At 46.4% G+C, this 27,217-nt stretch overlaps 1 protein-coding gene across 1 annotated transcript; it reads left to right on the forward strand.

The window, feature by feature from the left end:
- Positions 1–24,297: 24,297 nt before the first annotated feature.
- On the forward strand, positions 24,298–25,120 carry BHLHE23 (basic helix-loop-helix family member e23). Its single transcript, XM_079321713.1, has one exon. It carries the CDS (start codon positions 24,331–24,333, stop codon positions 25,003–25,005), a length of 675 nt encoding a protein of 224 aa, XP_079177839.1. The 5' UTR covers positions 24,298–24,330; the 3' UTR covers positions 25,006–25,120.
- The last annotated feature ends 2,097 nt before the right edge of the window (positions 25,121–27,217 follow it).

Consider the following 27,217-nt stretch of genomic DNA (forward strand, 5'->3'; position numbering starts at 1 on the left):
AAACACATCACTGCTGCTCTGGGGTTTTGGAAGAAGCTGCTGGAAACAGGTGAAGCTGGTGCTCCAGGGGGACCCTACCCACCTAAAGGGTCCTGAATAATGTACAAGAGCAGGATTTCCTCCTGGTAGCATGTCAGAAACACAGGCTGGCATTCAAATTAACAAACGGGCAAAGAAAGGCTTCACAATCTCAATAAAAGGACCTTGCTCGCTTGTCAACTTAAAAATCTCCAAAAATACTTCTAAAATATTGTAATTATAATTGTGCAGGCAGTGACATCCCAAGCACTCTGTGTGCTGCCCAAGGGACACGTGGAATAAACAGGAGAGTGAGAGGAAGAACCAGAGGGAGGGGAAGAAGCAATAAAGAGGCAAAATGAGAAAGAGAAGAACCCAAGCCTGTGCTGCCAATCTTTCTGCTCATCCAAGCTGGTATTTGATTTCTGAGCATATCATAACACAGCACTGATAGAACCATTTCTCTTGCAGGGCTGTCCAGTTTTATACATTTCAAGGTGCCAGTGCTGCACTGTGAAACTTTACCCAACCCATTTTTCCCCAGGAGGAGCTCCTCAGGCAGAAATGAGGATATTTCTTTTTCTGGTTGTCACAAGGATGTGTTGGGCACCTAATATATATATATCTATACATTAAAAAAAAAAAAAAAAAGGCATGCAGAAAGCAGCAAGAGCCCTGAACCAGAGATAAAAGCCTGAACAAGTGCACTGGAGTGTGAGGTTAAACAGAGAGGGAAAAGCCATTAGGGACAGTAAAGCTTTGGAAAAGTATAGAAGTAATTCTTAAGGAGAGAAGGGTGGTGAAGTATGTCTTAAAGACAGAGAAGTCATAAAAACATGGAGAGCTATTGTCGGAGCTCAAGACAAAACAAGTTATTCCCCCAGTCAAAACTGACTGAGGCAGAGATCTCTGGTCTGAAGAAGGATGGTGTTTCTGGCTGTAAACTCCTTTCAAGGCCTGGCTGCCTGAACACAAACAGAAGCAACGTTGTCACCACAAAAATAATAAAACAGCAATCGTTTTGTTGGCTTGTCACATATTACAGCTAATTATTTAATGACTCCAATTTAAAATTTTACTAGATTTAGCATCAAAGCATAAAAATCTAGTGATTGCAGTGTCAGAAAGGAATAATATAATTAACGTATTTAGTAGTAACATATTAAACTGTTGATTGCACTGCATTAATCAGCAGAGATGATACGATCCATGGGAGCTGTGTGGGGCTGGGCTGTGTTCTGCACATCCATGGGGTGGGACAGAGGGGCCAGGCTGGATTCCTGCTGCAGGGATCTGTGCAGGCAGGCTGGGGTGGGTGCTGGCATCACCCCAGAGGCACAGCTGACACCCTGCACATCCCCAGCCAAGGCACAGGGGGCAAATCTGGGGATGTACCAGACTCTTTTCCCCAGGGAAGTGCTGGAGAGACAAAGCTGCTCTGTTCTGTGTGAGCCCACAGAGCTCAGCTTCACACTGCTCCTGCCACAGACACAGCTCAGATTGAAGCATTTCAATGAACCAAGGTCTAATTGCCAGGGTTATTCACAACACACCAAATTCAGAAGCAGCTGGGGGATCCTCTTAAGGCAAAAAAATTGTTTTAATAGTCACCTCCAGAACTGGTCACCCAGCAATTAGAAGTAGAGAAATTGTTTCCGCCTGACATAACCTAATAACATTTCTTTTTCCTTCCATGGCTGCAGAGCCAGGCAGCCAACAGAGGGAGCAGGAATTCCTGAGCAGCAGAACGTGCCTGGGCTCTGCCATCCCCCCTGTTTGACTGTTGGCACACAAAGCACAGGACAGGACAGGGACAGCAGGACATGGGACAGCTCAGCTCCTCAGAGAACCCTGCTCCAAACAGTGATCTGAAAATAGGAAAATGGAGCAAGACACCAGGAAAGACAAGGCCAGTCTGGAAGGAAGCATGTGAAACAGCAAGAGAGGATAAGGGTTCATATTTTTGAGCTTAGCTCTCTTCTACAAAATACTTCCCTGCTCAAAAATGGGAAAGATAGTAGGGAAAAGAGGTATCAGATGAAACAAGCAGACAAAACCAGACATACCTGTATAATAATTACAAATTACACTAATTATTTTTTTCAGATTAATTTCTATCTGAAAATAAACACCCTATTCCCTTTTCTCCCTCAGCAAGCACAGGGGTCTGCCTGCCCTTCCTGTGAGACAAGGCACGTTCTCCAGCACCACAGAAATCCATGCCCACAGCAGAAATCCTCCCTGCACCCACCCAGGTGCCAGACCCCCATCTCTCCATTCACTTTGTTCTCCAGCCACCCTTGGGACAGATAAATAAGTGGTTTTCTGTGGTGGAGCTTTTCTTTATCCCCACTGAAAATGCCATTATCCTATAGCTTTATCTAAAACCTACAGATCTGTGTTGATATTCACATCACAGCCAGGTTTGAACTTCCCAGTGTGCTGCTTCTTAGGGACAAAGGGTGTTGCTGAACAAAGTTTGTGGGGTTTCAGAACAGCAAGTGGAAGGTGCACGTGGGCAGCAGAAGGGCACATCAGGCTGAGACAAACTGCTAAATTCCAGACTGCCCCAGCTGCCTCTGACTTCTTATCCACACATAAATGAGGCATTGTTGCAGGACAAGCACAAACTGTATTTTTCAAATTAAAAGAAATAATTTACTGAGGGTTTGAGGTTTGGTTTGTTTTTTTTTTTTTTTTCTCCCCAAATAACAGAATTCGAATATATTATTTGAAAAATTACATTTTCTTTTTCCACCTCACTGCGTCCAATGATTGTGGTGTGATTATTAAACACTTCATAAATAATAATGTGACATTTTTAGATTGTGTGTCTGATTAAGCAGCCATTCTTCTCTCCCTGACTGCAGCCCTGGACAGATGAGATTGCTGCAGACGCCGCAATCTTTGTGGCTCCTTCCCTGGGGATCAGGGATCAGAAGTCACCCCATAACCCAATTAAATCTGAGAGGATATGAGCTGATCACTTCTGGCCAGCTCCAAAACTCACAGCTATCCATAGGGCATCTTCTCTGAGCTGCAGCTCTGGCCCATGGACACAGCTCAGGGCATTTTCCAGGGGGGTATTTTACATTGTGAGTCACTTTCTCTGCAGTGGGAAATAATTTTACTCAATTAGGGTTTGCTATTAAGAAGGCTGCACTAAGAGCAGGCACTTCCAGATGAAGACAGAACTAAATCCAGGGATCTGAAATATAAGAGAAGACAGGTGTTATCTACAAGCAAATAAGTGAACTTGAGAGATAAATAGTCTCTCAATGAGGGATCTGAGTCCTTTGAGGAGCAATGCGTTGCCTCTTCAACAAGTTTGCCACTCCTTTTAAACAGCAAAACATGAAAATTAGGAGAATTATTTATTTAATAAAAAGCCAGAATCCAGTGGCATTTTTCCCCTGGTCATTCCAGTGCCTAGGATCAGCTGTGCCTCTCAGAGCTGCCACTCAGAGCAGCACAGATGTCAGTGAAAGGGACCATCTCCTCCACCACATCCCAGCATGGCATTTGGGTGAGTTAATCCCAGTCAGAAAACCCACATGCTTTCTCTTTTTTCCTGAGCACAATCACCATTTCAGAAAAATGACCAAAGAAAGCATGCCCTCTCCATAAACCCTCCCAGCCATCTGTCTGGATATTACTGACCTTTCATATTATGCAGGAGAGAGGAGGAAAGGACGGGATAAGGAGTGTGGTGGGGGGGAGGGAGGTGTGGAAAAATGTCTTTGCTGTAACAATGACTTATTGCATTTGGATAATCTCTCTCCTTGTCCTGCTAACGTGGTAATCTCTCTCCACCTCCTGCATGTCAATAATGCAATAACCTGCTCCCCGCCTGCATCGATAACACAACAGCCGCTCTCCGCTCTCAGCAGCACTGATGAATTCTGGAATTGCAACAGCTCAGATGGTCCATGCGAGCTCGTCCCTGCCTCCCACCCTCATTACATTTTAATTTCACTTTAAAGACAGTTGCTATCAGCATTGTTTGGCTACAGCTTCTGCAAAATAAGCTTGGGCTGTGTGTGAACTCGGGAGGCTCCTTGGCTCAGCACAGGTGTCAGGACGTTTTCTATCAGTGTGGTTTCTTTGTATATTCTCCATTAAAAAAAAATAAGGCAAGATTTGCCAAAGTCTTAACTGGCCAACGGCTCAATGTATTCTCTGAAGGAGCTGCCCTAAGCTCAGCTCTTCTGAAAAGCTGTTACTTATGCTCAGTGTGGCAGGTCAGATGCTCAGCTCACTGTCCCCATTGCAACCCTCAGATCTGTGCCAGTTACACTGACACCAGTCCCCTAGTTATTGATTAAGCAGTGTTGGTTTAAAGCATAAACACACACAAGTGCTCTCCCCAGACATGTTAAGTAATTTGTGGTTTAAAAATATTTGATCTGATAACAACAGCTAAAAAATAGTTAAAGCCAATGTGACAGGATGGAAAAACTATCTGAAAGCATAATCAAGTCTGCTTAATATCAGAGAGCATATGGCAAAAAGATCTTGTAAGAGAATCCTTAATACTACAGTGGGCCTCACACATTGATTAATATCATCTCCTCTGTACAGTCTAGCATGGGTAGATTCAAGCAGAAGCTGATAATTTTCAGAAATGCCGCTCCTCATAATGATAGAAGATGAGATTTTGTGAGTTATGTTGAGAATTATTGGCAAAGGTTAGGTGATTTCCCACTGGTGCTAGAGGGAAAACATTGCTTGCAAATTACCAGCATTTGTCAGTACTAATATCACATCCCCCAGCCACCTCAACTGTCAACATTAATAGGTGTCTTTACAGCAAAAAGGGGTGACAATAGTCAGGCTTGATCAGACCTTGAAATGAGAAGAGGAGCATGATATGGAGAATAAAGACATGGAAATGTGCTTGCAGTGGCTCCTGCCTGAGCTCCAGCATCCCACCTGTCGCTGTGTGGGTGGCACTGCTCGCCACACTCTGCCAATTATCACATTTGCTTCCCTGCTCATTCCCTTCCCATCTCTCCCTCATTTGCTGGGCAGATTTCACTGCTCCTCTTCCATCCCCTCTCAGTGGCTGCTCTGCTTTCACCTAGCTGTCATTAGCCCAGTGTCTCTGCTTCCAAGAAGTGGATGCAAGATGCTTTTCCAAGAGAAAGAGTGCAAGATGTGAGGCTTTCTGGAAGGTTTCCTGGTGCCTGGGTAATGGCAGCCTTTGGTCATTGTCCTCCCAGTCCCCTGTAGAGCCCGTGGGCACAGAGCACCCTGGGTCCCATGGCAAGGAGCCCACAGCTCCCCAGCAGGGAGGTGAGAGCAGGGGTCCTGTCCAGGCTTCTGTTACCCCCCTCCCTCCCACCTGGGCACAGCAGCAGCTCTGTCTACCCCTTGCAGCATCTTACCCCCTATTTAAACCTTGAAAGCTTCCAAGATTCCCAGGATGGCAAGGCTTGGATGACTGGGGAAGAGCCTAACATACCTGCATTTACCTGTTCTGTGAGTGCAGAGCTCCTCAGGTAAAACCAATACAGGCAGAGGTCCACACTCCTGGCAGGGTACTAATCATCACTGGTGCTTAGCAATTAATTAGTGTTGTGCTGAATAGTTGCTAAGGTATTTTCCCTCCCTGTTTTCCTTCTGTACATATCATGGGAAAAGACAGCACTTGGAATTCAGCTCTGGTGACCTGTCTTTCTTTCAAGCAAGCAAAATAAACTGTGGCTTCACTCCATACACCTTCATCCTCCAGGCTGCTCAGCCCATGCAGCTGGGGACAGGGACCAGCTTTGTCCCTAAGCTGATGCACAGGCTGATGTGCAGTTTGGTGCCCCAACCAAGGACAGCACATAAAATACAGACATCTGCTCTGCTGAGCCTTTCAGCACCAGAGGTAGCATTAATTTAGCTCAGCCACAACCAGAGATAAAAATAATTTCCATTCGACTCCTCCTTCTGTCAAAGTGAATAAAATATAGTTCAGCTCCTCACCTCGCCTGGCCTCCCAGTGATTAGCATTAGCAAAGGCAATCAGCCCCTGCCCACATCACCCCCTGCATTAATGCAGAACTGGGGGAGGGCTCTGGCTACTATCAGCACAGAAAGAGCCTCACCTTTAATGTGGCCATTCCTCACATGGCTGCTGGTGATAAAAGAAGCTGTCAAAACAGACAGCCCAGCCTGGGCAGAGATGGGAGAATTCTGGTGGATTCTCAGGGAAAGAGAAAGGACTCAGTAAAAACACTGCACAAATCCTCAGGAGTTACCAGTCATGGAGTAACTGCTTGTCACATAGAATCATAGAATTATAGAATTATAGACTGGCCTGGGCTGAAAGGTGTGGATGCTGGTGAGAGTCAGGGAAAAAAAGCAGTTTGAGTTTTCCCAAGCTACTCAGAGAAAAACAAAAAGGAAAGAATTAATAAAAAAGTCTAGCACCTGGAGTCGTGGACAGGAGGAGCGTGTGAGGAATATGATGTTTTGATAAAAGCATGTTTGTAAGAGGTGTTGCCTTCCTTGGACCATTGAGCTTTAATTCTATCCTTGGTTCTGGAAATCAGTCTATGAAAATGTGTCTACTTCTGCAATAAATTGCTTCTTCTGCTTTCTGGATGAAGCCTGTGTTGCTGTGTTTTTTGGACACTTCCTAGCCTTACAGAGACAGAAGGGAATCTTAAAGCTCATCTTGTTGCAACCCCTGCCAAGGGCAGGGACACCTTCCCTCATCCCAGGCTGCTCCAAGCCCTGTCCAGCCTGGCCTTTAACACTTCCACAACTTCTCTGGACAGCCTGTTCCAGCCTCTGCTCAGACAGCTTTGAATGCAGCTGCAAATGCTGATTCTTCTAAAACCCTCCATCTGAAGGGCCAAACCACCATCAACAACAAAACAGCTTCTGTCTGAGGAGGGTTTGGTTCTTGGGTTGTACAAACCCCAGGTGTCCTCTCTGAGCAGTGAAAATATTAAAAGTGTCAGGTTTAATGTTAAATATCTCATTGTAACCTGTGATCCTGTGGTTCTACACCACCCACAAGCACACATCTATTAATCTAATTAATAGCTGAGTCTTTTACAGCCTCATTCACCCTCTGTAAAATGGGTGAGGGGACACAAGGTCAGTTGCCCTTGGGACTGGACAGTCAGTGTCTCTGTGCAGCAGCTTGACTTGAAAAACTGCACACAGAATCTCAGCCCACATTTAGAGGACTTGTTTCCTTAAAACTACTTTCTATGATCCAAAGAGTTGTTGTTAGGGTGGTTGAATTCATTATTCTTCTCAGACAACATTAAATGCTCAAATGCTTTTTCTTTTTCTTTTCATTTCTTCCCCTCCACCCTCCTCTTTGGCAAACAGGACTCTCAAGTCCCTTCTGATCACTAATAACCTGGGCTTTCATACCCTCCTGGAACAAGTGAAATCTCTTTGACGTCTTAACTTCGCACAAATAGATTTTAATGAGGGAATATCACCTTGCCTTGAGCTAACTCTCTTCCTTTGCTCTCCCAAGGCTTTTGTAGTCATTTCCTCACAACTTAGTGAACATTAAAGTTCAGCACAGTGTTTGAACACTTCGTACCGTTTCCCCAGAACTTTGTTTATTCACTTCAGACTGTCACAGGAGGGACACACTTTCAAAGATGTGATGCAAACTGGGCAAAGGAAGAACATTTTCTGCAAGGCTCCATTGTCCTGATGTGGTCTCTGGTGTCATCTTGGGGAGCTGCATGCAAAGGCACTTCCCACTGCACAGCACCCAGAGTGATGCTGGTAATGTAAATAAGGCTGTGATGTCATGGTGCTCAAAAGGCCTGAGAAGCCAGACAATTCTCATTTACAGCAAGGTTCCCAGCCCAGGGAGACACCAGGGGATGAACTTTTCTCAGAACAGTTTGTCCTGTGGGGTGGAGCAAAGTGTCCCTGTGAAATGTGGCACAGCACTGAGCTCCTGGGCAGATGTTCCCTGAACCCATGAGTGGGATTCAGCTGTCCCCATGCAAACTCTTCCCTTTGCTGGTAATTTACTGTAATTAAGCCATATGTAAGACTCTTTCACTCTGTCAGAAGCAGAGACCTTCTGCTGCCCATATGCCAGAAAGATAAATGAAGGGCAAAGCTCCTGTGAAGAAGGCAAACTTTTTGCTTCTCAATTAAAGAACTGTAAAGACCCTTCTAAAAACATCTCTGCTGGTGCCCAGATGTTTTGATAAACAAGCAAGACCCACAGCAAGGCACAAGGGGTTCCCAAGAACAGGCAAGAAATGGCTGGTGACCACAGCTGTGTGTTTCCAGTTGTCTGCAGATGTGGGATTGGGTTTTTACCAGCATCAGGCCCTACCCCAGCACAGGTCACTGGTGCTAGGGCTGGCTCTGACCCAGATTTACACCTTGGAATAAGGGAAGAGCAGCTGAGGGAAGCTGGAAACAGCCACCCCCTTCTCAGGAAAATATCTTTCTATGTATTTAAACAGAATTTGTCCCACTGGGAGGACAAGGGGCAGTGGGCACAAATTGAAGTTTAAATGTATGGAAAGGTATTTTCCTGTGAGGGTGAAGAACAGGAACCAGCTGCTCAGAGGGGCTGCAGAGGTTCAAAATGGGTGTGGACATGGTCCTGAGGTGGCCCAAGGGGGGCTGGACTAGACCATGTCCAGGGGCCTCTGGCACCTCAACCATTGTGTGAATGTGCTACAGAGCAGGGAGCAAGGAGCCTGAATTCTGAGCTCTTCGAGCTGTCAAAACTGAAATTATTCCAATTTCTTAAAATGCCAGAGAGAGGGGAGTTCTCATCTTGTAGACAATTTATTTCTGCAGATTTGCCAGACAGGAGAGATGAATATCTGCTGTTGTTTATCTCGCTGCACTTCAACAAGTGCAGCAACAAAAATCTAAATAAGCTCAAACCTTTCATGGAATCTGTGCTAAATTGTTAGCCAATGTGGGTTTTTAAAATTGTAAATATATAAATAAGAGCAAGAATCTAGAGTTTAGTGCAATAGAAACAGAAAGCTGATTCAGCAGAACAAGGCATAGTCATAAAAGATTTATTACGCTTTATCAGCAATATCCACAGTCTTTCTGTGATTAGAGTTGCATTGTGTGTAATTATCCTATAGAAATTCTGCTCTTTGATGTGCTTTATCCACCATGCTGAAATACACTTCAATTCTAGTGGGTTTTCATGGTTGACTGGAATTTACATTAATTCCTTTGGGTCTGCAGGGCCAGCCTGATCTGTCACTAGCAAACCCTTCATAAATATTCATATTTTTATATCTGTGTATGTGTGTGTATGTATATATATATATACATATATATCTATTATATGTAATGTTGTAAAGTGACAGCCCTGGAAACTCTGTTGCCCCCCCCAAAAATAATGGAAAACAAAGAGTCCTGCTTTCCCAGGAGTGATCCTTGATTAGTATTTCATAGTCCAGCCTTCCCTCCCTTTTACCAAGAATTAGAGAGTGATTGAAATGTTTACAGCAATTTGCAAGCAGAGGTTACACTCTGCTTTTAATTTAAAATGTCCAAGTAAATTGAGGAAATAATTTCATCTCAGTTCATTAAGCTTGATTTTTCTCAATCAGAAAAATGTCCTCTTTTTTTAAATTTTATTTTGCTTTTTAAAGTTCCTTGATTTCTTCCTTACCCCCTATGCCCATCAATGGCTGTTATCAGCCAGGAAAACTACAGGTGTTTGCAGGCCAACCTGTGTAAGATGCAAATGCTTCCAACTACCTTGGCTCTGCACCTGATTGTGCTTTTGTGGAGTTCAGCATGGGGGAAGTAATCACCTTCAATGGGAGCAGAATCAATTTTCTGAATAATCACTTCCTCCTTGGGAGATGCTCAGGACCATGAAGGAAGGGAAAAAGACTGGAAAGCAACGGGTGACAGAGGTTTAGAGTTTGGGGGGAGGGTTTATAAGCAAAATTCATTTTGTCCCCATGTTTGATATCTAAATGGAGGTTACTCTGATTAATTATGTCTAAATAATTCTCAGAATTGTAGGTCCATGCCATTTCAAGCAGCAGATACAGTTGAAGTGAATGTAGGAGTTATAATTCTGTCTGTTTTACATGAATCTCACCTCTGTCACCTCTCTCCAGGTGCTGTTCTGTGGATATGATTTGGTTTTCAATTTAGTAGCAGAGGTAGAAAAATGCACAGAGCTAATGAGCAGAATCCATGATTACAAACTGAAGGGACAGGACACCAGCGGGTCTGGTCACCTCCCAGACCCAAAAAAGTCATGAGAACCCAGGAGCAGAAACCAAACTGTGTCACCAAAATCATCAAATGCCTGCAGGGTCTGCAGGATCCTCACTTGCTCCTTCAGCAGGACCAGAGCTGCATCCATCCCCCTGTGCCAGGCTTCCTGTGCTGGGATGGGATTCTCTGTGTCCAGAGTGATTCCAGCACCTTCCAGGGCTGCAGCTGAGACTATTCCACAGTATTCTATTCATGGGTTCCTCCCAAATTTGCCTTAAACCAAGGCACACAGTCAAGCCTCAACAGCAGGAATGTTTCCCCAGCCCTTTCCTCTCAGCTGCAGGGGCTCCTTCATCACCTGCCCATGGATTTCTAAGGTGTGCATTGAATAAATTGGATTCCAGGTCAGTTCAAGGAGGGAATAACATCCTCCAGGACCCACCCAGCCTGATCTCACCTCTGTCCAGCCTCCTCCTGGGTTCATTACATTCCTATGACACAAAATCATCAACAGTTCATTAGTTGTTCTCAGCAGTGTTATTCACCAGCTCTTGACTTGTTTGTGTGGGGTGGAATTATAAATCCCATTCTCTAACCGTGTTTTCATGTTGCTTGCCAAGAGATGAGGGGTGAGGGATGGAAAAACCAGGTTTCCAGCCCTCTTTGTTGTTTTTTTTTTCAGTCTGAACAGCAGTGGGTTGGAGCAGGCTGGACATCACCCTGCAGGCAGGTTTGGGGAGAGCAAACACCAGCACAGTGAGGAAGAGGAGGAGTGATGAGATCAATACATCAGAGCAAGAATTGGAACAAGTTAAGAGCTGTATGCCTGTTAGCTCCTCACTGCCACTGAAAGGGAAGAATATCAGAGTGATGCAAAGGAACACAGATTGGCTTAATAACAGAATAAACTCTTTTGAAGGCAGCTGTGTAGCTTAGAGCAGGTGGGTGCAGCCTGACAGGGAGGCTGTCTCTAGGTAGGGACTCTGTGAAAGGGAAGAAAGGGGGGGAGGGAGAGATATAAATTCTGTTGTCAAGTAACATCACGCTTTAATTTCATGCCACATTATGACAATCTGGTCTGTGAGGCACTCCCAGTGTGTGGCTGCAGAGCTGCTGTATTACAGCTGATAGGCCCAGGAGAGCTGCAGCCCTCAGCTAATTGTAAACCCGATTAAACAGCAGTGTGGAGAAGTTTGATTAATTCAATCTATCTCCATGCATCAAGAGCCAGACGTGGCACGAGCCCCAAATCTTTGGAGTCTTTGTTCTTTATGCTTAAGATAAAATTTTAAAAATAATAATATTTAAAATGAAGCATAAGAAAATGATGAAATTGTAACATTCTTAAATTATAAAACTGAAGTGACAACTCTACCAACTCCTGCTAAGTCCTAGAAAATCTCCAATCTTTCTGCCTTTAAAAAATAACACCAAAAAAGCATTTCAATTAGCATCTTTATGTGCTTACCCTGATAAATTACCATACTAATAAACTTCTGATAGACTTTCAGGGGATGCTTAACCAAAGGCTTCTGATCCTGCTGAATCCATGGTCTCTTGGACAGGATGGATTTGGACCTGATTAATTTTAGTTGTTTCAATTGTGGAGAAACTGGCAATTGCTCTCTTGTAAGTGCATGTGAGACAGAGGAGGAGGGTGCAAGAGAGACTGTTCCTGCCATCCCAGCTGGCCTGGCTGGCCTTTGGGACACCCTCTACACTCTGCACAGAGCAATAAATTCAATTCAGTTCCACACAATTCCTAAATGCTCATGGTGCTGCTGCCTTCCACCTCCTGAAATTCTGTGACACTGGCAAACAGCACAGCCAGCTTCTGAAGTCATCTGTTTGAAGAGCAGTTTTGACCAAGAAAAGTGTGAATATTCCTAGGGAACATTTTGACTTTGCCTGTTTCCCTTTGGAGACAACTGCAGCTGCTCATGCTGGAAGTGTTTGGGTCTCTTTCCCCACTAGGGAGGGTCTTCACTGGTTTCCAAGGGACTGAGGGATTTTTCCATGCTCAGTTTGCAGAGAAAAGAGATCTCACAAGTCAAGTTGCTCTTTGGGGTCTCTTTTAGTCTCTCACTAAGGAAAGTAACAGAGGAAATGGTTTAGGGTAGATGGGACTCATTTCTGTGCCTCAGTAAGGGGTCTGCACATGTGTGTAACTCTGCCACAGCCCACTGCACGTGCCATCCCCTGGTACCTCCTGCATCCCAAATCCAGGGGGTGACTTGCAATGGCACCAGACACAGAGCCACACACACAGCAATATTAGATTATTTATGTTATTCATCAGCATCACAGTTGGACAGAAACCTCTTAAATCTGCCTAAAGTGGCTTCCTATGGATGCTGGTGATACCACCAAAAAAAATATATTGTGCATACAGGTACAGCTTCCCTGCTACCCACAGGCTGCTTTTTTGTGTGTGGTTATAAAATACCTGCATGACCCTCCTAAACTGAATATCATTTGATGGCAGAAGCTGAGCAACTGTACCACTGAGGAGCCAGAAACATTTCAGAACCCTTCTCCCTCCTCTTCCTTTTCTCCCCCACCAGCAAACGTGGAGGTCCCACCACACTTCTGGAATGCATTCTCTCAAAAAGCCCACTGAACCTCAAGTTATTATTCCATGGTGAGAAAAGCAGTGAACAGTAGAAAATGACAGTTTACCCAAATGGAGGTGAAAATGCACTTTCTCCTGTACTTAAAAGAAATAACAGCTTTCAGCAAAGATCTAAATCCTAGCAACAAGCACTACATAAATGCAAAAAGGTCATCTCTTTGTTAGAGAAAGGTTACTTTGCTGAACACATACTTTAAAAAAATAATCTACTAAAGGAAGTTAAGCTTGGTAACACTTCTGTTGTATTTGCACATGGAGAGAACAGATCTGTGCACTCCCTTTCAGGGCAGGAAAGTGAAGGACGGTTGATTATAATGAACAATTTTCTTCTTTGAGAGGTACAAGGAAGAGAATCTGAGATATGTTTCAAATGGCTGCTTGAAAAGAAAATTTGGTCTCTGCTGGGAAAAGCACTGGTTGTCAGCTGTGAATTCACCTGGATGGCAATAAAGAGGGACTTTACCTACCCTGCTAGAAATAGCCAGAATGATGAGTGCTCCTGCACCCCCAGTGCTCTCATGCAACTTTTTCTTTATCCCCTCTCCTACTTGGCTGAAAAAATGCTTGGGGTAAAATTTTGGTTCCAGCAAAGGATGCAGCAAACCCCCTGTGCCTTCAAAAGAGAGGGGAGATCCCAAAGTTTGGGAGATAGGAGGCTCTCAGCCAAGAACCTCCTGTTTGAACAGACAAACAGGCAAGGGGTGTGGAGAGAAACAAAGGCACAGAGGGCTGAGCTGTGCAAATCCTTATTAAGCAGGAGAGTACATAAGAATATGTTTAATTTTACTCCTAGTCAATAAAGTAAGAGGCTCTGCAAGCCAGATTGGGTAAGCTGCTGTTCAGAAAGAATCATCACGAGAAACAGGGAGGAATAAGATGATGAAGCCAAATGTTGAGGGGAGAAAGGAGAGGAATGCATTGAATAAAGTCTGTCAGAAATGCCCAGAAAATCTTGGTCCTGCAAAGGAAATCAATGAGGATGCAAGAAGTTATGGGCTGCATGAAAAAAGGACTCCAAAACACTTGAGTCCAATTCAGAAGGACACTGGTGGGGAAAAAATCTCCACAGTGTTTGTTACCCTGGTCTAGATCCATCAATTCTTATGTGATTCACTACAACATCCTCTTCCCTGGACCAAGCTCCATGTCCAGGATAACAAGTGTTGAGGAATTACCACTTCTAAACAGGCATATAAAACCTGGGCTTCTTTCCTAGGTCTCTTCTTGTCTTTGGGTGAAACTCTGCCCTGTTGGTGTCAGTTGGAAACTGCTGTTGATTTTACTGGGAGCAAGGATTATATTGTCTTCTGGGGAAATACAAACAGTTACCTTCAGAGCCATTAACAGAAAGAGCAGAGAAATCTCTGGTCAATAATAAGCTAAGCCTAGGAAAATAAAAATGCAGTTCTCTGTCACCTTGGAAAGATCAACATCATTTGTCATGTGGTGTTTATTCAGCAGAACAACAACTGCATTTGTGCTTTTGAAGGGAAATGAAAGGGGAAAGTAGCAGGAGGGGGAATGGGGGAGATCTGAGCACAGGAATGTACTGCCACTCCAGCCTGCTATCATTAAACCACATCAGAACTTCATAATCATGGTGTTTAATTAAACAACAGAGGCATGGGTTTATGCATTAATAATGAGGCCTAGCACTTTAGCATGTCAGGCTAAATACAGTTTTAAATTAATAATGTAGCACCGCAGCATTAGTGAGAAAATGAAATCTTATTAACAACTTAATAAAGTCCCTTATTTGCTAAAGTTCCAGCTCTCAGGGAACAGTATCATAGCAGAGCATTTGCATCCCTTAAGGGGGCAGATGGGAGGAGGTGCTGCTTTCTCACACCCTCTGTAATTCCATTATATATAGCTCCCATAGTCACTAAATATTGCCTGGTGTCTGCCAAATGATGCCTTATGGTGCTTCTAAACCTGGCTGTGACATGCTGGGTAATCTGCAGACGTTCTTTTTAGACACCCAGGAAGGACACTGCCTCTCTTTTTTGTGGTACTGCACTGGAGAGCCAGCAGGGGATGGATGGAGCACTGCCCACCAGATCAGAGCTCTGCAATCTTTTGGGGATGGTCCTCTCAGAGCCTGGGAGTGCAAACACTGCTCTGTTAAAGACAAGGGACTGAAACACAGAAAGCAGCTGAGAGCATGAGGAATGGCAGAAAGCAAAGATTTCCTGTGCCTTCCAGGGCTGGAAGCCATCAATGATCCCTCACAACCTCTGTAAGCATTCTTGGAGCACTGCTCAGTGGAGGGTGTTTCATTTTCAGGACAGACTGTGCATGGTGAGATACTCCAGCTCTGCTGATAGGAGCCCTGTTTAAGCTACAGAAGCTCCAGCACTTTATAACCAGGGTTTCACAAGCTTTTAGCTTCTTGATTCCCACTGGTTCACAGACCTGGGCCACCCCAGGCACACAGTGAATCAGTAAAAAACTAAAGACTGGAGCCCATCTGCTCAGCCCTACAGCAGAATCTGAAGCCCAGGACCAGGATTCCACTTCTCCATGTATTTGACACAAACTTAACCACAAAATTTCCTTAAGTCCAGAGAAACAGCTCAGTGTTTCTGCCATCCAAGTGCTGGGTCTCTCTCCAGAGGTCTGAAAGTTCCATCTGAGCTCAGTTTGCTGAGGAAACAGGAACAGGCTGCAGGACCATAATGGAATGAGTAATGTGGGGACAAGACCCAAAGTCAATGAGCTGACTTGAAACAGCTGAGCATCAAGGCCATGGAGAACTGACAGCAGCAAAGGCACAACCAGCCACTGCCACAAAATTCAGGAGAGATCATTAAAAAGGATTAATAGAGACAGGAGCAGACAAGGTATATCCAGCTATGAGTCCATCTCTTGGGGATATAAAAACTGATCAAACATCTTGTGCAGCTTGAAAACTATTGAATTAGGATGGAAATGAGCCAGCAACTCCACTGAGTGTTAAAGAGAGGATTGGAGAAAAGCAGTGGGTCAAATCCTACCTTTGGTTGTGCTCCTGAGATCATGGAGGTATTTCCTCTTCCTTCCCCTTCTGCCTGCCTTCCCTAATTTTGCTCTGAATTTGTTTGACAGTGTACCAACATAAGCAACCCTTTAGAGTGCTGGAAGAGCACGTGAATGATTTGGGTAAGACCCTAACAATTTCCCTTCTCATGGTTACAACTCCCTTGAAAAGAAACAGTCTTCCATATTCCACGCCTCCAAATTTAATTGGTGTTATCCCATATCTTGCTATATAACAACAACAGAAAAAAACAAAAAACAAAACAAACAAAAAAACCCCCAGATGTTGCAAATTGGACATGAGATTCTCATTGTGCCCTTTTTTGTCTCAGTGCTTCCAGAGGAGGAAGATGGGGCAGAACGATGAGTGGAGCTCTCCTGGGAGAGCAGATTTCCTTGCATACCCTGTGAGCACTGGGAGCCCTGACCTGTCCATTCCCCTCCTCCTGCACACACCCAGGGAATGTGGGCTCCACCTGGAAACCACAGAGTTCGTGGGAAGTAGAAGCTTGTGCACTCTTTGTGCCAATGAAACATCTAGGATGTAAAAATCACCTTGGTGTGCCTTGTCTTCCATCTCCTCTGCTAAATAATAAATAGGAGCCTAATGGAACTGAGCATGAGTGCAGGATGCAGACCTGCGTGTTCCCCCTCACTTCATCATCAGTGAGTAAATGGGTCACTGGTGAATGAGATCTAAGTAAATCTCCATCCCTTTTTTTATTCTCTCTGCATCCTCAACCAACTGCAATGAGGTGTGGCTCAAAATCACACACCCCTGCTACAAAACACTAAATAGAAACATCACAAATTATCTCATCTCGCCTTATGTTTCTACCCTGAGCTCAAGAAAAGTTCAGGAAATAAAGTTTTTTGTTCAAGAAATCCTTCATTTGGTTTTTAATTGTGCAGTAGGATGCCTTGGGATCTGGTCTTTTTCTCTCCCTTTTTTATAAATTTTATATTTATTAATATTTAATGTCTTCACAGTGCAGAAGAAAATAATTTCTGCAATAACATCAGAATGGGAGGGTTAGAAATCAATAGCCAAGCTCTCACAAGACACATTCAGTCCCTTCTTAATCCATTTTTGACTGCTCCCTTGTCTTATTAGAGCAGCCAAATTTTCCCTCACTTGTTAGGTTGGGATATTCACATAGCAGGAGAGAACTGAAAGCTCCCAGAGAAGCACAAACCTCTGGAAAAGCAAGAAAGAGAAGAAAAAAACCATTTTCTTTAGGACAGAAGCCTGGACATCATCCTATACCCAAAACCCTGCTTTAAAAACCCTCAGATTGAAAGCCTATCCCCATTTCTGTGAATCCTGCACATCCTTCATCCCCTGCCAGCCCCAACCCACTGGAACATCTCTCACTTTTAGTTTTTCTTCAGGGCCATCTGTCACACCCAGCTCCCTCAAGCACCTCAAGCATCACCTCCTCTTCTCACAGGTCAGTTCTGCAGAAGTGCAAGAGCCAAACAAGCACACTCAGTGGGGGAAGCCAGAAGCTCAGTGAGCAGGAGAATCCCCTTCACCTTCCCCTTCCTTAGTGCCTCTAAATTTAAGGACAAACAACATGGGTTTGTTACTTGGGCCTGAGCACAGACATCAAAACTTGCCAGTGACTGCCAGTGTGACCATGCACAACCTTGACCAAGCCACATCATGACTTTACAGAGTTATTCAGCTCTAAGCAGCCATCCCACCCCTTCCTTCTGCATCCTGCTGCTTCCATCAACACTTTCTTCTTGGCAAACCAAGCAGCTTCCCACTGGTATCATGCAGTCCCTGTGCTTCCCCCTGGCACTCGGTTTTATTTCATTGAAGGGAGGTGCATGGACTCCAAGGGGGTAGCTGGGCTCCCTGTCACTGCCTTTTCTTAAGTAGCTGCATATTCTGGGATGAAGATCTGTATAAGAGAATTCAAGCTTTCTCTGAAAATACCTGCTTACTCCTCTCTGTGCAGGGCTCAGTATCTCTACATCCTTTTCCTCAGCAGAAGCTGTTCAGTTTTTAGAGGGTGTAGCCAGAGCTAAGGATTGTCCATGCACTTCTAGCTGCCATTTAGAACTTTGTCCTAGTGCTGAAGGGCTGGCAGTCTCAGGAGACTGTCAGGAGGAACAGGAGAAGGAGACTGAGAATTGGGAGCAGCAAGAACTGTACATCCAGTTTAAACATCCTGAAACCCTATCTGCAGGATTGAAGCAGAGCCAGATGGCGAAGAGGGAATGATGTCCCCTTGTCCTCAGGGCCAGGGGCTCCTGTGGCCCTGCCGGGAGCTCACCGAGGCTGGCTGGGTGTGCCTGTCCCTGCGCCCCCTCCCCTGCGGCACCGCCGCTGCCTCCGGCCCGGCTGATGCAAGAAGAGACTTTGCCAGCAGAGGGAACTGCAGACCGGATAATCGCTCCTTCCGTGCTGAAACACTCACCAGAACCCTGTCCTGCCTGGAAAAGAGATGTTTCAGACTCCTCCGATGCTGCTCTTGACCAGCTTGATGTTGCTTGGTTGTTGAGAGCTTTCTGTCTAAGGGGACCGCTGAAGAACTCCATTCAAACAAGAAACCAACTGAAAACTGTCTGTTTACTGTATTTTTAAAAAATAATACTAATCCTACAAATCCCTATAGCTATCTTCTTGCTGCCACCTAGTGAAGGGGAAGAAGTATGACTTGAGTGACATAATCAGAGCAAAACCTATCCCAGAGGCTTGTACTTGTTAAACAAACTCTAACTTTGAATAATCTGCTTCAAAACAACCTTTAAAGTTGAATGAAGATTTCCCTTTTGGAAATGTCCTTCCTAAAATGCCCTCCTAGGTCCTCGAATGGACCACTGCTGGTGAAAGCCTGACTTTGTCATCACTTTGTCTGAACTACAATCCAAGAGTGACCATTTTGTTGTACTGCAATTCTTCATGCTGCCCTTAAAAGCTGTAGGAATTGTGGTGATCTTTGCAGGATCAGGCAGCAATGGAAGCTTTCACTGCCTTTTATATTACCATGAATACACAATTACTGTAGGAGGATCACAAGCACAAGCTCTACACACCCACCTAATTCCAGGCAAGGTTTTATAAGCAGAATCAAATTCCTTGCTAGGACCTGAGTGAGCTTCAAGGCTGAGAACAGGAGTCTTCCCCTAGATAAAAATGGTACGTTCTGCATGCCTCAGGAATTTTTGGGAGGAAAGCCTCAGCTGTGTGACAGACAAGTGATAAACAAGGAGTCAGCAGAAACACAAACACTTCAGCAGCTCCAGTTCCTGCCGCACTCCTGTCATGCTTCCATGGCCTCTGGCTGGTCCAGATCTGTGATTTTGGCGCACACCTGCCGGAGTGAGCTCTGCCTGCTTTCCCCACCTTGAGTTTTTATCTCTTCCCACCAACCATTTTTAAACAGGCACTGCTTGTGCCATTGCTTGTACTTTTTCTACACGGCTGTTGTTGCTGTTTTCCTGCTGTTACACACAGGGGATGAGATATTCACCCATCACTTCCAGCAGCTCCAGGGAACTTCCAGCAGAGTAACTCCATTCATCCCACCACCTTTTGTGCCCAGCACAAAAAATGATCCAGTCACACATTTTGATCTTCTCTTTCCACTCTCCTTGTCTTTGCCTGGATATCCAAACCCCGACGTGCTCGCAGCAGTGAGCAGAGCTGTATTTCTCGATATCCACAGCACAGGTGTGGGATGGCAGCCGAGACCCGACCGCGCTCAGGCTCTTACTGTGCCGCTCAGCCTTGGGGGTCTCTGCGGGATTTGTAGCGCTGTGCCCAGCTCTGGCTCGGTGCCGGGGCGGTGGGTGCCGGGGGCGGTGGGTGCCGGGGAGGTGGGTGCCGGGGGCGGTGGGTGCCGGGGCGGTGGGTGTCGGGGCGGTGGGTGCCGGGGCGGTGGGTGTCGGGGCGGTGGGTGTCGGGGGCGGTGGGTGTCGGGGGCGGTGGGTGTCGGGGCGGTGGGTGTCGGGGCGGTGGGTGCCGGGGGCGGTGGGTGCTGGGGCGGTGGGTGTCGGGGGCGGTGGGTGTCGGGGCGGTGGGTGTCGGGGCGGTGGGTGCCGGGGGCGGTGGGTGCCGGGGCGGTGGGTGCCGGGGCGGTGGGTGCCGGGGCGGTGGGTGTCGGGGGCGGTGGGTGCCGGGGCGGTGGGTGTCGGGGGCGGTGGGTGTCGGGGGCGGTGGGTGCCGGGGCGGTGGGTGCCCGCTCTCCTGCGCTGGGCGCTAGATGTCAGCACGGCACCGCCAGCCCGGCCCCGGGGACGCGACAGACCCCGCTCCGACAAACTCGCACCGCTCCCGGGGGGGACAGACCCGGGAGGGACAGACCCCGCTCCGACAAACTCTCACCGCTCCCGGGGGGGACAGACCCGGGAGGGACAGATCCCCACCCGATAAACCCGAGAGGGACAGACTCCGGCTCCACAAACCCGGCAGGGACAGACCCAGACCTGATAAACCCAAGAAGGACAGACTCCCACCCGACAAACCCGAGAGGGACAGATCCCGGCCCCACAAACTCGGGAGGGACAGACCCCGGTCCGACAAATGCGCACCGCTCTCGAGAGGAACAGACCCGGGAGGGACAGACCCGAGAAGGACAGACCGGGGAGGAACAGACCCGGGAGGCACAGACCCCGGTCCAACAAACCCGGGAGGGACAGACCCCGGTCCGACAAATGCGCACCGCTCTCGAGAGGGACAGACCCGGGAGGGACAGACCCCGACCCGATAAACCCAAGAAGGACACACTCCACCCAACAAACACGACAGGGACAGACCCCACCCAGCAAACCCGGAAGGGACAGACCCATCCCGATAAACCCGACGGGGACAGACCCATCCCAACAAAAACCACATGACCAGAGCATATTGGTCTCTCTCAAACCTCCTCTCTTCTGATCTGTTCAAGAGATTTTGTTTCATTCTACTTTTAGTATCCTATTTGGGCTGATAAGGATGGAGCCATGTTTCTTACCTTTGCCCCCTCCTCTTTTCATATGGAAAAAAAATCCATCTGTGAGTTTGTGCCTCGGTCAAAAATGCTGTTATCCAGCTAAAAAAAAAGTTTTTAAAATGAAAGTGGAATTCTTTGCAACTAATATTCTTAAGCACTTTGATAATAAGTCAAACTCCCAAGGCTTTTATGTACATGTGATGGATAATGTGTAGCCCTGAGTAAAGGTTTTTGCTTTGCACCTTCATTCTACCTCATTCCAACCCTTTGGACTTTCAGGTGGTGGGCACTGACATTGGGAGATCCACAATTTGGTTCAGATTTTAGAACAACAGCTGAAAGTGAAAAAAAATATTTTTATTATTTTCTCCCTCTCTTTGCATTAAAAGTGAAATAAATTGCAGTCAAGCTCTTGCTGTAGTAATAGGTGCTACAACCTCCAAATGTACTTTTTTTTTCTCTGGAAGGATGAGTGCAGTCTCCAGGATGCAGCTAAAGCTGGATCTGTAGTGCTGGAGTAGCTCCAGCATGAAGGATGGGCAGTGGCCCTGGCAGGCTGTGCTGCTCCTGCACATGGCTCAGCAGGGAGGGTTTCCCTTTGGAGGCAGTTCTGCCCTGTCAAGATGACAGAATTGAATTTTTGGAGCCACATATAGGGAATGCAGTAACCAAATAATTGATGCTGCCTATTATTTATGAAATGTTTGTGACTTGAACGAGTCTTAGTGAAGGTATGGGTCCTGCCCTGAGGAACTTACAGTACCTGTTATAATAACAGCAATTATAATTATTAATTATTAATTATGCTAATAATGATATTAATTATTAAACATTTGCAAGAAGTTTTGAGTATGTAAAACACTGGAAGAAATATATCCCACTTTAAAGCTGCAAATACTCAACAACATATGATAAATTTATTTCCTGCTGTATATGTCCATTTTCCCCTAAAGCACTTGGAAGAGATTTTATTTTCTGCCATGGTCTTCCACATGAGTCACTCCTTTCTGCTATTTATTTTTTAACAGCTGCAATTTGAGGGAGAAGCTCAAAGCAAATTCTTCCATGTGCAGTTTTTGGTAGCACATTAAACCTGAATGGATTTCAGATTCCTACAGGCTCCAAATGATTTCTCTCAGCTGTGTGTTTTGGAGTTACATATAAAGCATCAAATCCTCCTGCTCTATTCTCCTGTAGCTGATGCACCTCCCAAGCTACCCTTCAGTGTTGAAATAGCCCTTGAAGAAATAATCTGTTTAATAAACCATGAGAGAGCCTGTGTGAGAAGTGTTTGCTTCTAATTTTCAGCCTACTTAGATGCACATGACATTCTTAGAAAGCTGGTAATACTTGCAGCATGTCTTTACAACCAGAATTCCTGAAAGTTTATAGCAACACTGGTACTTCTCACTGCAAGATCTTAACACATTACCAAAAAAGTAAATCATTTCTGACAGGGGACAATCCTGCTTTTAACATTTCCTCTACATTTTTCTAATGGGAATTACTTATGCCAGTGATGATATTCTGGTACCTCCTTCCATTTGTCTGTTATGACTTGGAGTGTGGGACTGGCTCCAGAGATGAGAAGAAGTCACACTGTGCTCACTTGCATTTGAAAGTCACAGTGAATATAAAGAGTGTCACCATGAATATATAGAGTGATCTGTCCCAGGAGTAGCTAAGTGGTTCAATTCTCATAAAACAATTAAGTTACTAAAATCAGTAATTGGTCTTCATGGTTGGATAAGCCCGATAAGGGGAGCAAAAGGGAGATGTGACCATATTGTAACATTCAAACACTGGAGGTGAGCAAAGAGAGCATCAGTGAAAAGTGTGATGGACAAACCTGCTGCACACTCTGATGCCGCGCTCGGACAGAGCCAGTTTTATGTGCTTCACTCCTCCAAAAAGCAGAAACACAACCTCCCAGATGTGCAGTCACAGAGCAGGGGAGCAGCCTCGTTCAGGCAGCAGCTCTGAGGGTGAATTTGTCACTGCTCATCTCAGCTCTCCTGGCTCTGATGTGGAGAAGGAAGGGAGACAAGCTCATCATTTCATGTTAGCACACAGCACTCAGGGAGGTGATGGGAAGAGAAAAAGACAACTACATTTTGGAGAGGGCCTGAGAAAAACAAACCACATTCTGGAAAAAGCCTCCTGTCACCATAACACCCAGGCTATTTACTACATCAGATAATCTGCCAGGTGCATCTGCAGCAACTGGTTGCATCTGCCTGCAGGCAATATCCACCTGCTCACATCTATGTGTCACTGCACAGGATTCAGGATTCATCCCAACCTTTCCAAGCAGACAGTGGAGGGGCCTGGACCAGGCACATGTCATGCATGGAGAAAGCCTGGAATGCCTTTATGCTTTCTGTAAAACAAACCTCAGTAATATGAAGCAGTCTCCAAACTCTAGAAATGAAAGAAATTGGGACATCTTCCTGTGGCAATTGAAGTTTAGGCCTTTGTTGTCATCTTGATGTGGCAATATGGGACTAAACATCCTGATTGTCCTTCTCCATGCAGCTCCACCTTTGCCAGTGGTTTCCTCAGATTGTGCTTGAGGTTTCTCCATGGATCAGACACCACAGTCACAGTGATGATTCCTCCCACCCTGCAGGCCATGGTGTGGTTTGTTTCTTGTCCCAGTGTCACACACTATTGCTGGTACCCACAGCTGGGGAGGATGCAGGGTCCCTTCAGAGAAGAGCTGGGTCATCATAGAATTAACCTTTTCCTGACACATGGAACACTGTGAGCCCCTGAAGGAAACAGGAATAGATGTGGCCTTTGCTATGGAAATCTCCCTGCACAACAGGTGCCTCCTCTATCAACCCCACCTAAACCACCACGACTGGATCTCAAGCACTGTGTGTGTGCCCTGGTGCTTCCCTGTGCTTCCAGCATCCAGGGACAGTGCCTTAAACTGTGATGCTCCAGGTCTGACCCTGCTCGTGGGGAAGGGAAGGGAAGGGAAGGGAAGGGAAGGGAAGGGAAGGGAAGGGAAGGGAAGGGAAGGGAAGGGAAGGGAAGGGAAGGGAAGGGAAGGGAAGGGAAGGGAAGGGAAGGGAAGGGAAGGGAAGGGAAGGGAAGGGAAGGGAAGGGAAGGGAAGGGAAGGGAAGGGAAGGGAAGGGAAGGGAAGGGAAGGGAAGGGAAGGGAAGGGAAGGGAAGGGAAGGGAAGGGAAGGGAAGGGAAGGGAAGGGAAGGGAAGGGAAGGGAAGGGAAGGGAAGGGAAGGGAAGGAAGGGAAGGGAAGGGAAGGGAAGGGAAGGGAAGGGAAGGGAAGGGATGCGCGCTGCCCTGCGATTGGCGGCGGTGTCCCCGCGGCCCCTGTCGGCGATATAAGTGCGGCGGGGCCGCGGTGCGCTCACTGCCCGCCCCCAGCCCGGGCGCAGCGCCGAGCGGAGCGGAGCGGAGCGGCGGGGCCGCCTCCTCCTCCTCCTCCTCCTCCTCCTCCTCCTCCTCCTCCTCAGCGCCCAGGCAGCGGCGGCCGAGCGGGACTGCCGGCGATGGCTGAGCTCAAGTCGCTGGGCAGCGAGGCGTACCTGGCGCTGGCCCCGGGCTACGGGCCCTCGGCTTTCGCCTACGGAGCCGTGCGCGGGGGCGCCGAGGGCCCGCGGGGCGCGTTCGCGGGGGGCGGCGGGGCGGAATTCCACGGCGGGGCGATGGGCAAGTCGGCGGAGAGCAGCGGCGAGCAGAGCGGCGACGAGGAGGACGGCTTCGAGGCGGGCGTGAAGGGCGGCCCGGGCTTCGAGCGAGAGGGGAAGCTGAAGGGGGGAGCGCTGGGCAAGAAGCCCAAGGAGCAGCGCTCGCTGCGGCTCAGCATCAACGCGCGGGAGCGGCGGCGGATGCACGACCTGAACGACGCGCTGGACGGGCTGCGCTCCGTCATCCCCTACGCGCACAGCCCCTCGGTGCGGAAACTCTCCAAAATCGCCACGCTGCTCCTGGCCAAGAACTACATCCTCATGCAGGCGCAGGCCCTGGAGGAGATGCGGCGGCTGGTGGCCTACCTGAACCAGGGCCAGGCGCTGAGCGCCCCGCTGCCCGCCACCCTCAACCCCTTCGGACAGTCGCCCGTGTACCCCTTCGGCGGCGCGGCCGTGCCCGGCTGCCCCGAGAAATGCACTGCCTTCACAGGAGCCGCCTCCGCCCTCTGCAAACACTGTAACGACAAGCCTTGACTTCTGCTTTCTTCGGGCTTTTCCTTTTTTTTTTTTTTTTTTTTTTTTTTTTTTTTTTTTTTTTTTTTTTTTTTTTTTTTTTTTTTTTTTTGGTATTTTTCTGTGCACTTTTCTTTCCACTGCCATCAGCCCTGGCTTCCCTCCATCAGTTAAGTTTTCTTTTTTGTTCTTTTCTTAAATCCCCCGCCCCCTTCCCCATTCGGAAATATTTGGCAGTTCACGTGGATCCCCCCCCCAAAACGCCCACTTTCTACTTGATTTAGTTCCCCCCTCACATGCAACTTCATCTGTAGAGTTATTTCCTTCCCAGCCTGTCAGTGGATTGTGAGCGTAATGTTGCTTTTCGCTTGCTCTGAGCTACAAAGTTTTTGGGCAGTTTAGAAACAGAACTATAGAAGAACAGAGAGGGAGAGAGATCTGGAAGTGGAAACCTCAGTGAATTTGCTTTGGCGTGATCGAGCTGTGTTAAAAATCGATTAAAAGGAGGGAGGGGAAGCAAAATCCAGCTGCAAACTATGCAATATTTCAGAATCATGGGCAGAGGGGGTTCTGTGTAGCCAGCTGGGGTTGGACTGCACCCCCAAACCCAAATGGAAATCATTTGGTCAGAGCCCACGGGAGGGGGGAAGTCCAGTCCAGTACTCTCACTAAAACAATTGATGCTTCAAAGTAAGATTTATTTTTTTTTCTCTTAAAAAATTAACCCGTTCTTGGACTGAGAGGAGCCTGTGATTGTATGCTAATGCTTGCTGTTTGCCTGTTTCTCAGCTTGGTTAAGTTTTCCAGATGATTTTCCAAAGTCGTTGCTCATCATGATGAACAAAGCGAAAGGTGACTTAACATATTTATATGTATTTATAATAAATAAAAGACATGAATAACCACTTTCTCTGTCCTACATGTCTCTAAAACCAGCTGGCAGTCCCTGCAAAACCCCTGCTGGAGTTAGGTAAAGCAGAAATGCATGCGACAGGAGCAGCCTGGAACTTAGGGGAATGATCAGAATACTTGGAAAAAGCTTGTGGATGTTCAGCTCCTTATCAGCAGGGATTTGCATTTTTTTTTTTTTTCCAGTTTCTCCTGAATTATGAGCCCACAAAAAAACCATTGCTTATGTCTGACTGTGAGTTAAGCAGGCAGGGGTTTAGGTTGTGTACTCTGACATTTGCTGGGGAATGCTGTGCCCTGGCAGTGGTGTTTGACTGGGGTTATTGCAGCAGCGAGCTTAGCTCTGAGCACACCCATGGACAACACGGCAGGGAAGGAAATTGCTTAAAGACTCTGCTTATCCCTTTGGCTTGGTTTTCTGTTCTATCCACAGCTTGACCCTAGATCTGCATCTGGGGTTTGGGCCACTTAATATCACGACTGAACTAATGATCTCTTGCCAAAACTGACTGTGTCCGTGCAAGTTACAAAGTGAGTCTCTCACTGGCTGAGTTTTCGGTGTCGCTTGTCTTGGTTTACTTTGGTTTTCTGCTTTATGTTGTTCAAAGCTTTGGTGCCTTGTATGCTTCACTAGTCATTATCTAATAATAATAATAATAATAATAATAATAATAATAATAATAATAATAATAATAATTGAGGTGCATTCAGTGCTTTCTGTTGGGGTTGGAAATACCCACCCAATGTCAGAGCAACCACGTAAAACTGGTACAGTCGCAGCCTCAGGGGCTGGAGCTGTCCGTGGCCATTTGTGTTAGGAGTGGGGTGTAACTATTTAGGGTTATTAAACCAATTTCCATGCCTGTCGCTAGTGTTATGCTAATTTGAAAAGGACTGCCATCCTTCTGAAGCGCTTGTCCATGGCACTTAATTTTAATTAATACATTTCCCAAAGACTTTTTGTGTTTGGAAAACGAAGTGTGTGATTAAGCCTTATTCATAAAGACATATGTTTAAAACTGGTTCCTGCTCATTTCCATTTTTATATATCTTCATTTCTTTCCTCTAATTAAAACAAAAAAGAAAAAGAAAAAAAAAAAAAAAGAAAAAAACCAGCAGTTTTACAGAACAGTTTATCTCTTGTACATTTTGCCCTAAAAGAAAATTTTGAAAATGCTCTTAAAGCACATCTGATGAAGTGAAAGCCAACCAAAACCCCTACTGGAGCAAAAATGACTGGAAACTGCAGATCAGCAAAGGTCACTTAAAATTTTGCAAACCAAGTTGTTGCTAGGAAATATTTGGGGGGGGAAATAGGGCCAGT

This window comes from Erithacus rubecula (assembly GCF_903797595.1).
Source record: "Erithacus rubecula genome assembly, chromosome: 18".
In the NCBI taxonomy this organism is placed as follows: domain Eukaryota; kingdom Metazoa; phylum Chordata; class Aves; order Passeriformes; family Muscicapidae; genus Erithacus; species Erithacus rubecula.